The sequence below is a fragment of the Mustela lutreola genome, chromosome 14, assembly GCF_030435805.1.
Source record: "Mustela lutreola isolate mMusLut2 chromosome 14, mMusLut2.pri, whole genome shotgun sequence".
Classification (NCBI taxonomy): domain Eukaryota; kingdom Metazoa; phylum Chordata; class Mammalia; order Carnivora; family Mustelidae; genus Mustela; species Mustela lutreola.
In genome coordinates this window covers 74,320,057-74,337,268 of record NC_081303.1, presented here as the reverse complement: position 1 = coordinate 74,337,268, position 17,212 = coordinate 74,320,057, and the positions used below count along the sequence as shown (strand labels likewise).

Below are 17,212 nucleotides of genomic sequence, written 5' to 3'. Positions count from 1 at the left end.
TGGGTGTTTTTTTAAGATTTTTCTTTCACTCATTTGACAGTCAGGGAGAGAGGGAAGACCAGCAGGGGGAGTGGGAGACGGAGAAGGCAGAACAGGGAGTCCGATGTGGGGCTCAACCCCAGGACCCCGGGATCGTGACCTGAGCCGAAGGCAGGTTAAGGCCTTAACCCCCCAGGCGCCCTGCCAGCCTGGTTTGTTGGCCCAGTTGGCTTCTGACCCCTCCTGCTGCTCTGCTCTCAGCCTCGGAGACCCCCTTCTCAGCGAAAGGGCAGACTGGATCGCGCGTGTGACTTCGGCTTCAGAGGCAGAGGGCGCCATCCCGTCCGCGTCCTTTAGTTCAAAAATTCGGTGAGACACCAGCAAGGGGGCGCAGACCACGAGGAGCCTTGTCAGCACCGCAGAACTGGGGCGGAGGGCCTGGAATTTGGAAACGGGACACAGCCGGGAGAATCCGGTGTCGGGGCGCTTCAGCCGTGGATGCTGGCGGCCCCCGTCCTGCTCTGGCCCCGTGACCGTCTCCAGTCGCTTCCCGGCTGGCCTGACCACCAGGGCTGTGGAGGGAATTACTCATACATTCCTTCCATAATTTCCTTTTACATGAAGGCCAGCTCCCTCCCCACTGTTTGTGTATTTTAGCGCTGTCATGTTGCCTAATATGGCATTTCTGTTTTAATATCTCTGTCACATTTACGGAGGTTTCACTTTCAATTAAGTTTGAATTTGCCTGTCAAGTCCTTCAATTCAGCTGTACGGTTAGGATTTCTTTAAAAATATCAACACTATTGGGGCGCCTGGTGGCTTCGACTCTTGGTTTTGGCTCAGGTCATGATCTCAGGGTCGTGGGATCGAGCCCCCATGCTGGGCTCAGCGCTCAGCGGAGAGTCTGCTTCTCCCTCTGCCCGTCCCCAACTTGCGCCTGCTCGCTCTGTCAAGTAAATCGTTAAAAAAAGAAGATAGCAACACAAGCTTAATCCTTATTTACTTGTAGATAGTGCTTGTTAGGTATTTGATCTTACTAAGAAACATCATGAAGGGGCGCCTTCATCATGAACGTGGCTCAGTGGGTTAAGCCTCTGCCTTCGGCTCAGGTCATGCTCTCCGGGTCTTCGGATCAAGCCCCGCATCGGGCTCTCTGCTCAGCGGGAGCCTGCTTCCCCCTTTTTCTCTGCCTGCCTTTCTGCCTACTTGTGATCTCTGTCTGTCAAATAAATAAATAAAATCTTTAAAAAAAAAAAAAAAAGAGAAAGAAAAAAAGAAACATCATGAAATCCTTTATCTGCCAGTTACCGTCACATGCATCAGCACGTCCCAGATTTTTCCGCCAGAGTATTCCTGGTGACAAAAAGGGACTGAAACTTTTGTGTCCGTTCTCTGGCATCCAGGGTGGCTTGTGGGGTCCCTGGTCACACCTGCTCCTGAGCTGTCACATATGTGTTTCTAGAGAAAAGTCCAAATACTCCTAAGAATTAGCTAAAAATAGATTTAAACGAATTAACATTCATTCAGCACTTAGCATGTGTCAGATACCTCGTGAAGCGTTTTACCTTCTTTCAGTGAGTTAGTCCTGGGTGGTTTGCGGAGCGTGTGACAAGGTGCCCGCGGTCGCCTGTAGATTTCCATGTCGTTAACAAATCTGCAGACGGGGACTGCTGTGTCAGCAGGTCAGCTGGAGCCTGGGGTGCACCTTGGACCCCGTGGCCCAGCCTCGCTGAAGGACAGGGGCTGGGCGTGCAGCAGCGCCCTCTGGCTGCCGGGTCTGCTCCGCGCCCCTCGCCCCAGCCCGCCCTGCTTCCCGGGTCTGCCAGGTGAAGACCTTCCACGAAGCCTGCCTGATGGTGAGGAGGCCGGCCCTGGAGCTCCTGCGGTACCTGGACGGCACCAATTTCGCTCACCCGGCCGTGCGGTACGTGCTCTGTATCCTTTGCCGCCTGCCGGAGTGTCCTCACTGATGACGGGAGAGGGGCGGGCAGCGGCCCTCTGCTGACAGGCCGGAGACCTTGTGGTGAGGTTTTCCTTGACCGCAGGTGCTTTAGATGGGGAGAAGGGGACAGGAAAAACCCTCAGTCTCTGCCATGTGATTCATTTCTGTGCAAAACGGGACTGGCTGGTTGTGCACGTTCCCGACGGTAAGGAGGCTCTCTCCTCCCTGCTGGGGGGCGGGCGCTGGGCTGCGGCTCGGGGAGCGGCCGGTGGAGCTCGCCCAGCCTGACGTCGCGGTCAGCCCAGGCCGGTTGCATGTGGCAAGAGAAGTGTGGCGAACACCTCCCGAGAGCCGCTTGACAATAAGAATGGAGTGTTTGGGGGCCACCTGGGTGGCTCCGTCGGCTGAGTGTCCCGGTCTTGGTTATGGCCCCAGTCGTGGTCTCAGGGCTCTGGGATCGAGCCCCGCATCGGGCTCCCTGCTCAGCAGGAAGTTTGCTTTTTCCCTCTCCCGCTCCCCCTGGCCGTGCTCGCTCGCTCTCTCTCTCTGTTAAAGTAAAAATAAAAACTGCTGGGAATCTGGTGATCTGTCACCCTGTGGCGTGCCTCGGGCACAGACTGCAGTGCTGGTGACCTCAGCGGGACCAGCATGGCCTCTGAGGCCAGAGGGCGTTAAGGAACACACGGCTGACGCCCGGACGCACGATGTACACTTGCCCGTCCCCTTGCACAGCGTCGCACAGTGACGCCGCGAGTGGGTCTTCCCTTCCCTCTCGTCCTCCGGTCCCAGCGCTTCCCCTCGCCCGCCGGCCCGGCTCGCAGGAAGGCCCCAGCCCGCGGGAGGTTGTCGTAGTCCGTGCCAGGGTCCGAGGTCCCCGGCGGCCTCTCTAGCGCGGGGGTGGGGGCGGCCGCGCGAGGGGGCCCGGCGTCTCCAGGACGCGAGGCGGGGGCGTCCAGAGCGGATCGGTCACTGCCTGGCTTCCTCCCGCGTCTGTGCGTCTGTCTCCGCAGCTCACCTGTGGGTGAAGAGCTGCCGGGGCCTCCTGCGGTCGGCCTACAACAGGCAGCGCTTCGACCAGCCCGTGGAGGCGTCCAGCTGGCTGAAGAGCTTCAAAACGGCCAACGAGCGTTTCCTGAGTCAGGTGAGGAGCCTCCAGAAGCCCGGCGTGGCCGCTGCGCACGTAGACGTGATCCTGGTGCCTTGAGCTCGGGTGGCCCTGGAGAGCGGGTGCTGTGGTGGGACCGCCAGGTCCGCCTGTCCCCGCCGCGTTCGGCGTGGAGGCACAAGCTGGCGTCGCGTCCGTGGGACCGGACACGCCGTCCCCGAGAAAGTGAGAGCTTTTCCCCCCAGGCAAAGTCAAGGCCACACAGATTCCCCGACTTGTCCCAGGCTACCGCCGCAGACCCTCTAAAGCCCATTTCCAGCCACAGCGTTTTCTTCTGATCAAGGTCTTCTTTGGAACCAGAAATGTACTGGTGGCATCATTCTCTGCTCTGGTGATTCTTCGATACAGTCTCTAGGCTGCGAGTTTCGACTCTGGACACAAGTCAGGGTCACCTGGGAGCTTGTGCCGGTGTCAGGCTGCCAAGGCCTCGTCCCGGCGTCTGTAGTCAGGAGCCCAGTGACTTCCGTTCTTAACGCTCTAGGTAGAAAAGGTCACCTAGAAAGCGGTCACCTCTCTCCCGGAGTTGCTCACGGGGCTTGAAAAACAGATTAAGGGGCGCCTGGGTGGCTCAGTGGGTTAAGCCGCTGCCTTCGGCTCGGGTCATGATCTCAGGGTCCTGGGATCGAGTCCCGCATCGGGCTCTCTGCTCAGCGGGGAGCCTGCTTCCTTCTCTCTCTCTCTGCCTGCCTCTCAATGTACTTGTGATTTCTCTCTGTCAAATAAATAAATAAAATCTTTAAAAAAAAAAAAAAGAAAAACAGATTAAAACTCACTCCTTACAGCCTGACCCTCCTACCTACGCGCTACGGATGGGCTTATCTTCGGCTAAATAGCCTTTCTCTGGTTTTCATGTTGTTTTTAGATAAAAATTCAGGAGACATACATGTGGAATAAGCGAGAAAGCACCGAGAAAGGCCGGCCTCTGGGAGAAGTGGTTGAGCAGGTACAGAGTAGACAGGGGTGGGTCCCGTGTCGTCCTGGCGGAGGCCTCTCCTGGGCCCCAAGCCCCCGCCTCTCTCCCCTGTAGGGCCTGACGCGGGTGAAGAATGCCACGGATGCCGTTGGCATCGTTCTCAAAGAACTCAAGAGTCAGAGCTGCTCGGGTGCTTTCCGTCTCCTGGTGGCGGTGGATGGAGTCAATGCTCTCTGGGGAAAGACCACGCTGAAGAGAGAAGATAAGAGCCTGGTAGGACACCAGCATTTCTCTGTCACTGACCGCGGGTGCCGCCGTGCGTGCGCCGGGGCGAGGCCTTGTAGCCCGTGCACGTTTGCTCGCCTTGGGAGCATGTGAATTAAAACACGGCATGAAAATGGCACCGGGGGGCGGGGGGCGTGCAAACTCAGGGACGGGGGGTGGTTGCAAATGAACCCCCGCCCCGGGAGCTGGGTTTTGGCCATTGCTCTTGGCGCTGTGCTTTCAGAACGAGGCTAAGTGACTCGGTTTCCATAGCGTGGCGGCCGGAGCACCTAGCCTCGGAGCACGCGACAGCAGCGGCGTGGGGAAGGGGCGGTGCTCTCCCCCCGTGGCTGGTTTTCATCAGAAACCGGGCAGGGGGTGCGGGGGGCCGAGGCTGGCAGCCACCAGCCACTGAGCTTATGTAGCTGTGCGGGAAGCTCTAGTTGTGGCCAGTCGTTTGCAAAGCTTGGCCTGACCTCTGTCCCCTCCCCGCCTGCTGGCGGCATGCAGATGGCCCCCGAGGAGCTGGCGCTTGTGCACAGCCTGAGGAAGATGGTGCGAAACGACTGGGTGAGTGTCCAGGCCACCTGCTGCTTGTCAGTCTCTGAGTTCGGGGACAGACAGTTCCTCATTTAAAGTCTCTGTGTTTAGGGGCGCCTGGGGGGGCTCAGTCCTTAAGGATCTGCCTTTGGGTCAGGTCATGATCTCAGGGTCCTGGGATCGAGCCCTGCATTGGGCTCCCTGCTCGGCGGGGAGTCTGCTTCCCCCTCTCGTGGTACCTCTTTTTCTCAAATAAGTAAATAAAATCTTTAAAAATAAATTAACTCTGTGTATTTGGTTGGCAATCTCCCCACTGGCTTGGGAACGGGCCTTGTTTGTGTGTATCGGAGAGCACCTCCGCACCTGCCCGGCCCTGGGAAGCTCGCCGCTCCCCGGGAGCTCGCACGGCCGCACGTGCTCAGAGCCGGGCCCAGAACCAGGGACCTGCTCAGTTGCCATTTGCCTGTCCTAAAAATCCAGATGACGACAACGCATTTTCCTGTTCGCCCCCTTCTTCTCCCCCGGCCTCTCGGCCTCTCTTGCAGCACGGAGGCGCCGTGGTGTTGGCGCTGAGCCAGACCGGGTCTCTCTTCACGCCGCGGATGGCCTATCTCCCACAGGAGCTGCTGGGCAAGGTCCGGTCACCAGAACATCAGGTTCCCCTAGATAGTCGGTCTGTCTGATGAGCCTTTTGTTTTGGGGGGTTGGTTTTTTTTTTAAACGTAATTATAGACTTGGAGAAAAACCGTATTCGTTTCTGACTTCGCCCAGATTCCTGAAGTGGTAACGCTTTTCCATGTTGGCTTTATTCTCCTCCATCTGCTTTTCTCCCCGAGTTCTGTGACACTGACCTGAGACATGCTGCAAGCTTCTAATGATTGCCTGAAATCAGACATTCCAGATCTAGAATCTACGGCACAATGATTAAAATCACGGATCTGGCACCGATAAGTTCCGGCACCTGGTCTTTAGGACGTCCTGTGGTCTTGCCCGTTCCCCCAGTGTCACACACAGAAACAGTCGTGGTCCATGCGTCCCCTCGACTGTCCTGGTCTGTTGGTCTCTCTCAATCTGGGACAGCACCTGCCAGTCCCAGGGGATTCTGTGGCTCGTCCACCGCTGACCCCGGATGGCGTCTCTCAGCAGCCGCCACAGTGAACCCTGAACACTTGGTTCGGGGCCGCGCATCTGCTTTGTCCTGCTTTGTCCTCGGTGAAGACGCTGTGGTTGCCATCTTGCTCCCTGGCTACCCCTTGCACTCCTGACAGCTTGGACGTCCGTCCGTCCGAAACCCAGCGGTGGTGCTGGCAGATAGTTCCCAGCTCCCACGTTTCTCCCACACGTGGGTTGGCTTTCCATTACCTGTAAGAACTTTCCTGACCTTCCCACGCTTACTTGTCTCAGACGTGGCCACGCAGACGCCTCTTCCACTGTTGTTCTCCGTTCTGGCGCTTAAGCGACGGCAGATTTGGCCAGCAGACACCCCTTCGGACTGGCTTCAGTGTGCTTTTCCCACACCCCCATCCTTCTCGACCCCTGGCTTTACTTGTGGGCGAGGAGCGTGGGCGTTCCACACTCACCCGGTACTTTCCACACCCAGGCCCAGAACCAGCCACTGCTCAGGCAGCCCTGGTTCGTTGTAGAGGACAGCGGTATGTGGACACCAGGTCCCGGGGCCGGGGGTGCTGGGGGGCAGAACAGGCGACTCTTGATCTCAGGGTCATGAGGTCAAACTCCTAGAACACCTTGGGTATTGAACCTTTATTCATTTATTTAATTTATTTAAAGATTTTATGTATTTAATTGACAGAGCACGCACAGACTAGGAGGGCGGGGCCCATCAGGCGGACTGTGGCCAGCAGGGACCCCGGGATCATGACTTGAGCCAAAGGTAGACGCTTCACCGACTGAACCACCCAGGCACCCCTGGAGGCTACTTTTATTTTTTATATTTTTGAAAAGATTTTATTTATTTGACAGAGAGATACAGAGCAAAAGTAGGCAGAGCAGCAGGGAGAGGGGGAAGCGGGCTCTCTGCTGAGCAGGGAGCCCGATATCATACTTTAAAACAAAATGTTTAAAATAGGGCCCCTTTAGGGCACCTGGGTTGCTTAGTGGGTTAAGGTCTTCGGCTCAGGTCATGATTTCGGGGTCCTGGGATCGAGCCCCACATCGGCAGGGAGCCTGCTTCCCCCCCCCCCCACCTGCCTGCTTGTGATCTTTTTCTCTATCAAATAAGTTAAGTCTTAGAAAAAATAAAATAGGCTGCCTTCTTCAGGAGGTAGAACTGAATTCCCCCCCACTGTCTTGAGCATGGGCTGGATTTAGACTCCAAGACCCGAGTGCTGTGTGCTTCCTACGTCTGGGCTGTCCCCTCCTCGAGGCCCCCAGGGCAGTGTGAGAACCCAGGACACAGGATTCCCGCCTTCACACACGCACGCGCATGCTCTAGGCACGCGTCCTCACATGCACACCCACACACGTCTCTACATTCCCTGATTCCTGTGAAACACCCTTGAGTTCGGGTGATACCACCCACAGCGCAGCCTCCCCTCTGCCCCATTCTGCGTGCGTGAGCCGCGTCCCGGCTCGGCCATCACCTCTCTGGTTTCGGCCTGGCCGTGGGGCGCAGCCCGAGCTCCGGGCTTTTGTCGTCCTGGGCGGGGTCGTTGGTCCAGGTGCTCTGCTCAGGAGTGAGCTCGGTCCCTGGTCCCTTCGTTGTTGTGTTTGCAAGCTGCACTGCGGTTTGGTGACGGACTGGTTTCAGTGGGGGCCGGACTGGTTTCAGTGGGGGCCGTTTAGTGGCTTATCACTGCCCTTGTTTTGTTTGTGAACTAAGTGGCTTGACTACTGAAGGCAGAACTGTAAACAAAGGAGTTGTCACTATGTCTGCACAGCAGGTGGCAGCTCCCCCGTGGGCATCATCACCCTGGCACAAGGACCATGCAGGAGGCCACGGGCGACAGCGGCCAGCTGCCGTGCGTGGCGCCTGTGTGCCACGGGGTGGCCCGAGAGCAAGGAGCAGAGAAGGAAAGCGGGCACCTTGGTCGCGCTAAGGTCAGGTCACTCTGATGACTCGTCACTGAACGGTTCTTCCTTCTCCAGGAAGGATTTGATGCCTTGGACCCCTTTGTTCCCGTCCTGGTCTCCAACTACAGCCCAGAGGAGTTTGAGCGCTGCATTCAGTACTACCTGGAGAACAGCTGGCTGCAGCATGAGAAAGGTTGGTTCTCGAGTTTCTGCTCACGGAGCCCTCAAGTCAGAGCCTTGATGTCTTCCCACGGCAGCGGCCTGCGTGGTCTTTCTCCCTTTTTCTCGACTTCTCTCTGGCCTATCAGACGGCAAGAAAGGTGGCGGTGGGGGGGGGGGGGGCCGTTACTAGACGGTGCATTTCTTCCCACCACCTCACATGGGTCTAGAATAAGAGGCTCGGGCTCGAAGCCCAGCCCTGGATGTGAGCCAGGCCCGCCGGCGCCAGGCCAGACCCACGCTCCGCCCATCCCGCTCTGTGGACACGGCGCCTTCGGCCGCACACCGCAGCCTTGACCCCGGCCCAGGCACAGGCAAGCGGAGCAGAGGCCGTGGTGGTCCTGTCCCTGGGCGAGAGCGAGCCAGCAGCCGTGGAGGACATCACCAGGGACTGGAGGGAAGGGCAGCTGCAGCATCGGTGGGCCGGGGGCCGCGGCGCGGAGATTTCTGAGGGGGTCGGCGTGCGACAAAGTCTGAAAGGCCGGGTGAGGTTCTTGGAGCAGAGGGAGACGTGCTGGAGTGCAGAGGAACAGAGACGGACAGAATAGTCACTTGCTGAGAGAAAGGATCTAGAAGCGGGGTCTCCGGGAGCGGTCGTCACATACCAGCACCGTCTGGAGCACGTAGCCTCTGCGCACAGAATCTTCCGGGGCGCACGGCGCTGCCGACAGCACTGCCAGCTGGGTGTCTCCCCCGCTGTCTCCCCCGCTCTAGCTCATACAGAAGAAGGGAAAAAGGAGCTGCTGTTCCTGAGTGACGCCAACCCCGGGCAGCTGGAGCGGCTCTGCGCCTACCTTTAAGCCGCGTCCCAGCCCGCACGGAGGACGGGGGATGCTGCCCGTCCCCGACGCCGCCAGACCCGACGCTGCTGGGACGAGTCCGCTCCGGCCTCCAGTGAAGCCGGACATTAGTGCCCTGCAGTGTCCTCTTGTTCCTGAAACCAGTTTATTAGGTGGGGTTCTCAGATTGTAAGTAATTACGGTCTTTCCGTTCAATAAAGTGTCTTTCTTAAAGTGTCGTGTGAGATTTGTAAGGCGGAAAGAGCCTTCAGTCGGCCAAATCGAGTCTCTCCAGTGTTCTGCTTGTGAGGGGTCCGCAGCGGCCGGACTGCAGAAACGTCCACTAGTTCTACCTTCCAGACCGACAGGTCAGGAGACTGAGATCCGCCCTGACATTCTCCCTCCAAGGACCTGGCGCCGCGCAGACGGAGGGCAGGAGGGATGCCGTCCTGCCCACGCTCGTGTGCGCCGGCCGGCGGGGATTTGAGGCAACGGTGACTCCGGTCAGCTGTGGCCCTGCGTTCCCGGACCCAGCCCCGTGGGAGGACTCGCGTCCGCGCCCCTACGTCCGCTCACCGGCCGCCTCCAGGCCCCGCAGCCCCCAGCCCGCTGGTGTCCTCTGCCCTGGAAGGTCCGGGCCTTGGTGAGCACTGACCCCCATGGTGGGTGTAAAGCGCCTCACGTGTGGGCGGCCGCTACCCCGCAGGACCTGATGCTGTAGCGCTTTAGCTGGGGAGCGGCCACGACGGGGATGGTCCGTGGACGTGCATCAGCACGTGCCCCGCACAGTGCGCTTCCCCCACGCGAGGCCGCCCGCACGGCTCCCTCAGAACCCGACCCTTGCCCTGACCCAGTCCTCCGTGAGGTCGGCTGGTCACCCTCGGCCCCGGAAGGCGGGAGGCTCATTCCGAACCACGACACGCCCCACCCCCCCAACCTCGCCAACCGTGACCGGTCGGGTCTTCAGCTTCATGGTCCCAAGGTCAAGTCCCTTCATTCTCTCTGTCCTCACAGGCTGCCGTCACACCCACCACCTCGGGTTCGAGCTCCTCCCTGCATTTGCCCGTCTCCTGCCTACCCACACCCCTGCCTCCCCCCTCGACCCCCTGCACAGGGCCACTGACCCGAGCTGCCTGCAGCTGCTCGCTGGGCGGCTTCCCTGCGCCTTCGTTCCTGCCGCTCAGCCACGTTCAGACCACAGAGAAGCGCGTGTCATGGGCATCGCCTCCTTTCCTTCCTCCTCCTCTTCTAGAAGCAACTTCCGTTACCAAAATCTAGAGAGGAAAGTCCACACATAAATAAGATTTCACCTATTCATTGGACAGAGAGAGAGATCACAAGTAGGCAGAGAGGCAGGCAGAGAGGGGGGGGACGCAGGCTCCCCACTGAGTAGAGAACCCGACGCGGGGCTCGATCCCAGGACCCTGAGATCCTGACCTGAGCCGAAGGCAGAGGCTCAACCCACTGAGCCACCCAGGCGCCCCAAAATCTTTTAAAAAAGGAAAATACAGGGGCGCCTGGGTGGCTCAGTGGGTTAAGCCACTGCCTTCGGCTCAGGTCATGATCTGAGTCCTGGGATCGAGTCCCACATCGGGCTCTCTGCTCAGCAGGGAGCCTGCTTCTCCTCATCTCTCTCTCTCTCTGCCTGTCTCCCTGCCTATTTGTGATCTCTGTCAAATAAATAAAATCTTCAAAAAAAAAAAAAAAAGAAAGAAAAGAAAAACTTAAGAAGTATCAAAAACATCTCCCAGAGCTAGAACTAAGGTCGTCAAGGTCACAACAACACAAAAGCCAACCTCATTTCTCATTCTAGCAGTGAAATAGGCAAAATGGAAGTCATGGAAGTAATTCTATTCAAAATAGCAGGAAATAAAGTATGTAGCTGTTTTAATGGAAGAACTCCAAAATTACACACCAAAACCGATAAAACACTACTAAGGGAAATTAAAGAGGTTCTAAATCCACAGGAAGAGAATCTGACAGTAGTGCACGATGTCCATTGACCCCAGACGGACCTTACAGACCATTCAATCGGAGTCACGACTGCAGCCAACCGCTTTGCAAAAATTGGCAACTGACCCTGAAGTTCATCCAGAAACAAACAAAACCTAGAATAGTTCAAATGATTTTTAAATAAGCAAACTGGGAAGACTTACTCTCCCTTTTTACAAAGTATCATACAAAGCTACAGTGACCAAGACAGGGTGGTACTGGCATACGGGGACGCGTGAGGTCAGTCTGTGAAACCACATGGTGAATCCAGATACGAACCGTGTATTTAAGGTCGGCTGCTTTCCAACCAAGATGTCAGGACAATTTATTGGGGAAAAAATCCTCAACAAACCATGCTAAGACAGTTGGTAATAATGGACACCCGAAAAGATGAATTTGGGCCACTGCTTCACATCAGACACTCAAAACGGAGCATGGAGCCAAGCGTACGAACTATAAAACATTTAGAAGAACAAAAGGGGTGTCTGGGGGGCTCAGCTGGTTACGCGACTGACTCGGTTTCAACTCAGTCATGACTTCAGGTTCATAAGATCGAGCCCTGCTTCGGACTCTGCACCCAGCAAGGATTCTGCTTGAGATGCTCCCCCCCACCTCTGGTACTCCCCCTGCTCACACACACCACTTGCTCGCGCTCTCTCAAATCAGTAAATTCCTAAAAACAAAATTGGGGTACTTGCCTGGCTCAGTATGGCCTTGAACTCTTGATCTCAGGGTCATGAGTTTGAGCCCCACCTTGGGTGCACAGCGTACATTTAAAAAAAGAAAGAAACAGATTATAAATGACTACAAAATCTTCATGACATTTCATTAGACAAAAATTTCTTCTATGTAATGTCAAAGAGGTGGTCCATACAAGAAAATGTGATAGAGCAATCAAAATCTAAAATTTTTATTCTTCAAAAGATATTCTTGAGAAAATGAGAAAATGCTACAGGCTGGGAGAATAGATCTGTAATTCATCTATCAGAATAAACAACTATCCCTCGTCGGTGAGAGAACAGAGTGTACAAGTCGGTGAACGAACTGAGTGGACGTTTCGGACAGTCTGCGCGCAGCTCTGCGTCCCCCACGTTGGGGACCACGAGATCCCAAGCGGGGTGAGAGGCCACGGCCCAGCCCCGGGGCGGCCAAAGCGCAAGTTGGGGAGGGCGTGGGGAGACAGGAACCCTCACACTTTGCCAGTGGAAATAAACGACAGAAATACAAAATTTCTAACTCGTGTCCACTTTAGGAAAGAGATTCCTGGTTTCTCAAAACCTTAGAGCAGGAGCAGCAGGGGCCGGTTCTGGCCCCGGGCACCTCCCGCGGGTGCAGCTCCGCAATCACCCGAGCGGGTCACCCAGACAGACGCTGCCGCCCGGGTGCCTCCAGCCCCCTCAGACCCCGGCACAAGAGACCCCCCGCAGAACGCATCCCACCAGAGAGCCGGAGTCCATCCCGGAGGGGCAGGTGGGCGGTTGCCGCAGCGGCAGGAAGGGGATGGGCCGCAGCCCCGCCGGAGACCCGGAGGATGGGAAGGTCTGCGGGCGCCGCCTCCCGCTTCCTCCTCGCCCCCAGTCCCCCGCCCAGCGCCCCCAGGGCCCCGGGGCCCTCGCGGTGGCCCTCGCAGGCATTTCCCCGAGGAGGCGCTCGCACGGGTGTCGGTGTGTGGTCTTCAAGAGACAAATCCTACCTGCAAGTAAAAAGTCAAAAAACACCAAAGGAAGCTGGTTCATCTGTCTCAGTACCAAGCAAAGCAGACATCGAGATAAAACAGCGTTTTTAGAGGAAGACGGGCGTTTTAAAATGGAAGAAGGTTCCACTCATCAGAAAGATAAAACTATCCCGAAATGGTACGTCCTACGAAACCAGAGAGGGAACCAAACCCTAAGAGACCTTTAGTCTCAGGAAAAGAACGGAGGGTTGCCGGGGGCGGGGGTGGGAAGGCTGGGCCGTGGGGTGACGGGCACTGGGGAGGCCGTGTGCTGCGTGAGGCCTGTGAAGTGTGTCAGCCTGATTCCCAGACCCGTACGCCTCGGACAACACCCTGCATGTTAATAACAAAAAGAGAAAGATAAAAAAATAAAATAGTATGCCCTGACTATACAACCTCAGAAAATAAAAGCCGATGAAACAGAAGGAAAGACAGCCTGTGGTGGAGAATTAACATACCTCAGTCACTGATAGCCAAGGGTCGCCGAGAACGCATAATCAAGTAGCATAATTAAGAAACCTGTCTCGTGAAAGGTTTTTTAAAATTAAACCAAGACATTTCCGGATACACATTCCTTTTAAGCACACCTACGCCTGTTCAGAAGTTCACAACCACTGGGCCGTATCAACAGATTTCAAAGAACTTAAGTCATATGAATGGCGTTCTCTGACCCCAGTGCGGCTTAAGTGAAAACTGAATACCAAACACAAGCACAGAAAACCCCTTCTTTGGAAATTAAGGTACTCTTCTGAGGGGCGTCTGGGGGGCTCAGTGGGTTAAGCCTCTGCCTTCAGCTTAGGTCATGGTATCAGGGTCCTGGGATCGAGTCCCGCATCGGGCTCTCTGCTCAGCAGGGAGCCTGCTTCCCCCCCTCTCTCTGCCTGCCTCTCCGCCTACTTGTGATCTCTCTGTCAAATTAATAAATAAAATCTTAAAAAAAAAAAAAAGACTCTTCTGAGAAAAAAATCAAAATGGAAATGAGAAGGTAATTCAAACTAAATGATTAAGAAAATACTGAACACAAAACTTAAAAATCTAGTTCTCCGAAAATATTAAAATTAGGGGCGCCTGGGAGGCTCCGTCACTGAAGCGCCTGCCTTTGGCTCAGGTCATGGTCCCAGGGACCTGGAATCGAGCCCCAAATCAGGCTCCCTGCTCGGCAGGAAGCCTGCTTCTCCTTCTCCCACTCCCCAACTTTTGTCCCCCCCGGCCCCCGTCAAATAAATAAATAAATCTTTAAAAAAATAAAGAGGGGAGCGCCTGGGTGGCTCAGTGGGTTAAAGCCTCTGCCTTCGGCTCAGGTCATGATCTCAGGGTCCTGGGATCGAGCCCCGCATCGGGCTCTCCGCTCCGCAGGGAGCCTGCTTCCTCCTCTCTCTCTCTGCCTGCCTCTCTGCCTACTTGTGATTTCTGTCAAATAAATAAAATCTTAAAAAAAAAAAAATAAAGATAAAGAAAAATACAACTTACCGACTGTGGCGCAAGAGAGAACTACTACAGAATCCATAGTCGAAAACTTCCTTAAAAAGAACTCAGGCCCATATGACTCCACCAGTAAATTCTACCAAACACATAAAGAAGAAATAATGCCAATCTCATACAAACTCTAGAGGAAAACAAAAAAGAAAGGTACTTTTTAAAGATTTAATTTATTTATTTGACAGGTCACTTCTTTTTAGTATTGGCCTCAAAAAAGCTTGGTTTTTGAGGCCAATATTATGCTGATATTAAAACCTGACAAAAATATTACAGAAAAGGAGAGTCATAAGCCAATCTCATTCATAAATATGGATACAAAAATCTCAAATCAGATCCATCCAACATTTGAAGTCAAATGAGTCAAGGTTTATTCCAGGAATACAAGAAAAGATTGTATGCAAAATCAAACTATGGTGGCTCCTGGGTGGCTCAGTTGATTAAGTGTCTGCCTTCAGCTCAGGTCCTGATCCCAGAGTCCCAAGACCAAACTCCGTATCAGACTCCGTGCTCAGTGAGTCGTCTGCTTCTCCCTCTACCCCTTACCCACCTTGTGCACTCTCTCTCTCGCTCTCATTCTCTCAAGTAAATACAATATTTAAAGAAAAAAAATCAAATGATGTAAGAATACTATTACTCATCTTGATGAGCACTGAGAAATTTACAGAACACTGAATCATGATATCGTACATGTGAAACTAATAAAACACATTAATAAACTCCAAAAAAGGAAACTATGTAATGTATCCCTTTAGCAAAGGATGAATAAAATTATCATCTTAATTCAGATCATTTTTTCTTCAATTCCAAATCCATTCATGATCAGAACTCTTAGTAACCCAGAAGGAGAAGACAACGTCCCACGGGCTGACAAAGAGGACCTACAAGAATTCTCCGGGCCGCATCAGACTCAGAAGTGAAGGGCTACAGCTTCCCCGTCAGATGGGCAAGACCTTCAATTCCCCACACTTCCTAGTCAGCACCCCGAGAGGAGGAAATCAAAATGTTACATATAAGATTTGGAAAGGGATAAATACGATCATCATTATTTGGGGACATGATGTTGTAGAAACCCGAGAGCCCCCAGATAAATTATTTAAATTACTAAGTGAGCCCAGACAGTGTTGCTGGATAGGTCAGGATACACATCAGCTGCCTGTCTCCATAACAGAAAATAAAGATTTTAAGGATTTCGTTTACAGTAGCAACAAAAATAGAAAATAACTAAGACATGTATATGATGTTTATAAATAAAACTGTGAAGTGTTATTGGAGAAAACTTAAATGCCTCCGTCAACGGTAGGAATAAACTAGAGAAGTTACTACGGAAAAGGTGTCAATTCCCCCAAGCCATCCGCACCAACGCGACGCCACCCCAATGGAAACACCCAGAGATTTTACAGTCTTCCCTGCAGCTTGACAAATTCGAAGTAATCTATGTGGCCATAAAAAAGATCAGAATCGACCAAACCTCCTCTAACCTCTTACACTAACTTGAAAAGTGTCTCACCTAAAGGAACGCAACAGCTGCACAAAAGAATCCAATCTGGTCTTCCTTAGACCCCACTGTTAGCTTTCTGTCACAGTAGCTTTACCTTCCCAGTAGTCACCCACTTCGGGCCACCACCGGAAAGTAAATTACAGACAGCCCTTTTTTTAAGAAGTTCTCTTAGAGTAAACTCTTTTGGGTAAGATCATCAACTTATTTATCTGACAGATCACGAGCAGGCAGAGGGGGGAGCCGGCTCCCCGCCGAGCAGGAGCCCGACGCGCGGCTCGCTCCCAGGACCCCGAGACCACGACCCGAGCGGCAGGCAGCGGCTGTGGCCCACGGAGCCCCGGGCGCCCCCCGGCCCAGTCCCCCTCGGATCTCTGCGGGAACACGACACTGTCCTGCACACCCGGGGCATCATTACCCGACAAGTCCCCCACCGGGCCGGGCCGCCCGCGAGGCTCCGCGGGGGACACTCCGGCGAGCCCACGCCCGGCCGAGGCCGCCCCTCAGCGCCCCGCACGTCCGCTCGGCGACCCCGGCGCCCGTCCCCGCGAAGGGTCACCCGCCCAGCGCCGCGCACGCGCTCACTCGGGCGTCCCGGAAGCATCGCGGTGGCCCGTCACCGCGCCCAGGCGGGCCCCAGCGGACGCCCGCGCGCGACGCCCCGTTCCCTCGGCCCGGACCCGCGGCCGCTCCGGCCACCCGCACGTCCCGCGTCCGCCACGGCTGTCACGCGCGTTTCCCGCCCGCCGCAGAGCCGGACCGCCCGGTGGGGCCGAGAAGGTGCGGCCACGTGGGGCGCACGAGGACACGGCGCGAAGCGGCTCCCCCGACGGCGGCCTCTCGGCTCACGCAGGGGCGCGGCGCGACCGCCAGGCCCTGCGGGCACCGAACGCGGGCGGCGGGTCCGCAGCCCAGGCACGTCCCACGGCCGCGCGCCGACGGCACAGACTCCGACGGGCTGGAACCCGACGGCAGGGAGCGCTCGGCCTCGGGGGCCCTCGCTCCGGCCGGCAGAGCCTGGGGAGACCCGCCGAGACCCCCGCACCGGCCGCGCCTCGACCGCGGGCGGGCGCCGTTCACCGCAGCCTTCTCAGGCCGCTCCGTCCCCGCGCGTCCACCCCGGCCGCTCCGTCCCCGCGCGCGCAGCGAGCGCCCGAGGCCGCGGGGTCCCCGCACACCGAGCCCGCGGAACCGGCCGCGAGCGCGCGCAGCGGCGCGGACGTTCCTCCGACGACGGGGAGCAGACACCGGCGTGAGGAGACGGGCGGCCGGGCGCGTCCGCTCGGCCGTGACGGGCGCGGGGAACCCCGGTCCCCGGGCCGGCGTTGTGTCTCCGGAAGCGCCCGGCCGGCAGCAGCGGCCCTCACGGGAGCCCGCGGCCGCGTCGGGGAACCGCCTCCCCACAGCCGCCCGCCGCCCCGCGTACCCCGCGCCGCCCCCGCGTGCCCCGCCCCCGCGTGCCCCGCCCCGCGCCCCGCGTGCCCCGCCCCGCCCCCGCGTGCCCCGCCCCGCCCCCGCGTGCCCCGCCCCTTCCGGCCCCTCGGAGCCCTCCCCAGAACAGCCGTCCACGCAGGCCGCCCGGGGTACGGGCGGGGCCTCCGACGCCCGACCAATCGCTTCTCTGATGGGAAAGGCGATGCCGGCGCTCCAATAGAGTGCGGGGGGCAAGGCCCCGCCCACGTGGCTACGATCCAATCGGCG

The 17,212-nt window shown here is 56.5% G+C and overlaps 1 protein-coding gene and 1 long non-coding RNA gene across 5 annotated transcripts in view; one reads left to right on the top strand and one right to left on the bottom strand.

Moving 5' to 3' along the window:
• The window catches only part of DAP3 (death associated protein 3), a 31,683-nt gene extending 22,618 nt beyond the window's left edge, over positions 1 to 9,065 (top strand). For 3 of the 4 annotated variants that reach the window (XM_059146909.1, XM_059146912.1, XM_059146910.1), the window contains 9 exons: positions 1,806 to 1,914; positions 2,034 to 2,126; positions 2,932 to 3,062; positions 3,949 to 4,029; positions 4,114 to 4,272; positions 4,774 to 4,833; positions 5,349 to 5,438; positions 7,909 to 8,026; positions 8,767 to 9,065. In XM_059146909.1, coding sequence (XP_059002892.1) covers positions 1,806 to 1,914; positions 2,034 to 2,126; positions 2,932 to 3,062; positions 3,949 to 4,029; positions 4,114 to 4,272; positions 4,774 to 4,833; positions 5,349 to 5,438; positions 7,909 to 8,026; positions 8,767 to 8,852 — 927 coding nt within the window. In that variant the 3' untranslated portion in view covers positions 8,853 to 9,065. Of the gene's footprint in view, positions 1 to 1,805; positions 1,915 to 2,033; positions 2,127 to 2,931; positions 3,063 to 3,948; positions 4,030 to 4,113; positions 4,273 to 4,773; positions 4,834 to 5,348; positions 5,477 to 5,574; positions 5,606 to 7,908; positions 8,027 to 8,766 lie in introns of those variants that run through there. The other variant, XM_059146913.1, reaches the window with a different exon arrangement.
• LOC131815220 (uncharacterized) lies at positions 6,555 to 11,483 on the bottom strand. Its single transcript, XR_009347609.1, has 2 exons — positions 10,847 to 11,483; positions 6,555 to 10,105 (listed from the first exon to the last, which is right to left on the bottom strand). It is a non-coding gene; the product is annotated as an uncharacterized LOC131815220 (long non-coding RNA).
• Positions 11,484 to 17,212: the final 5,729 nt, after the last annotated feature.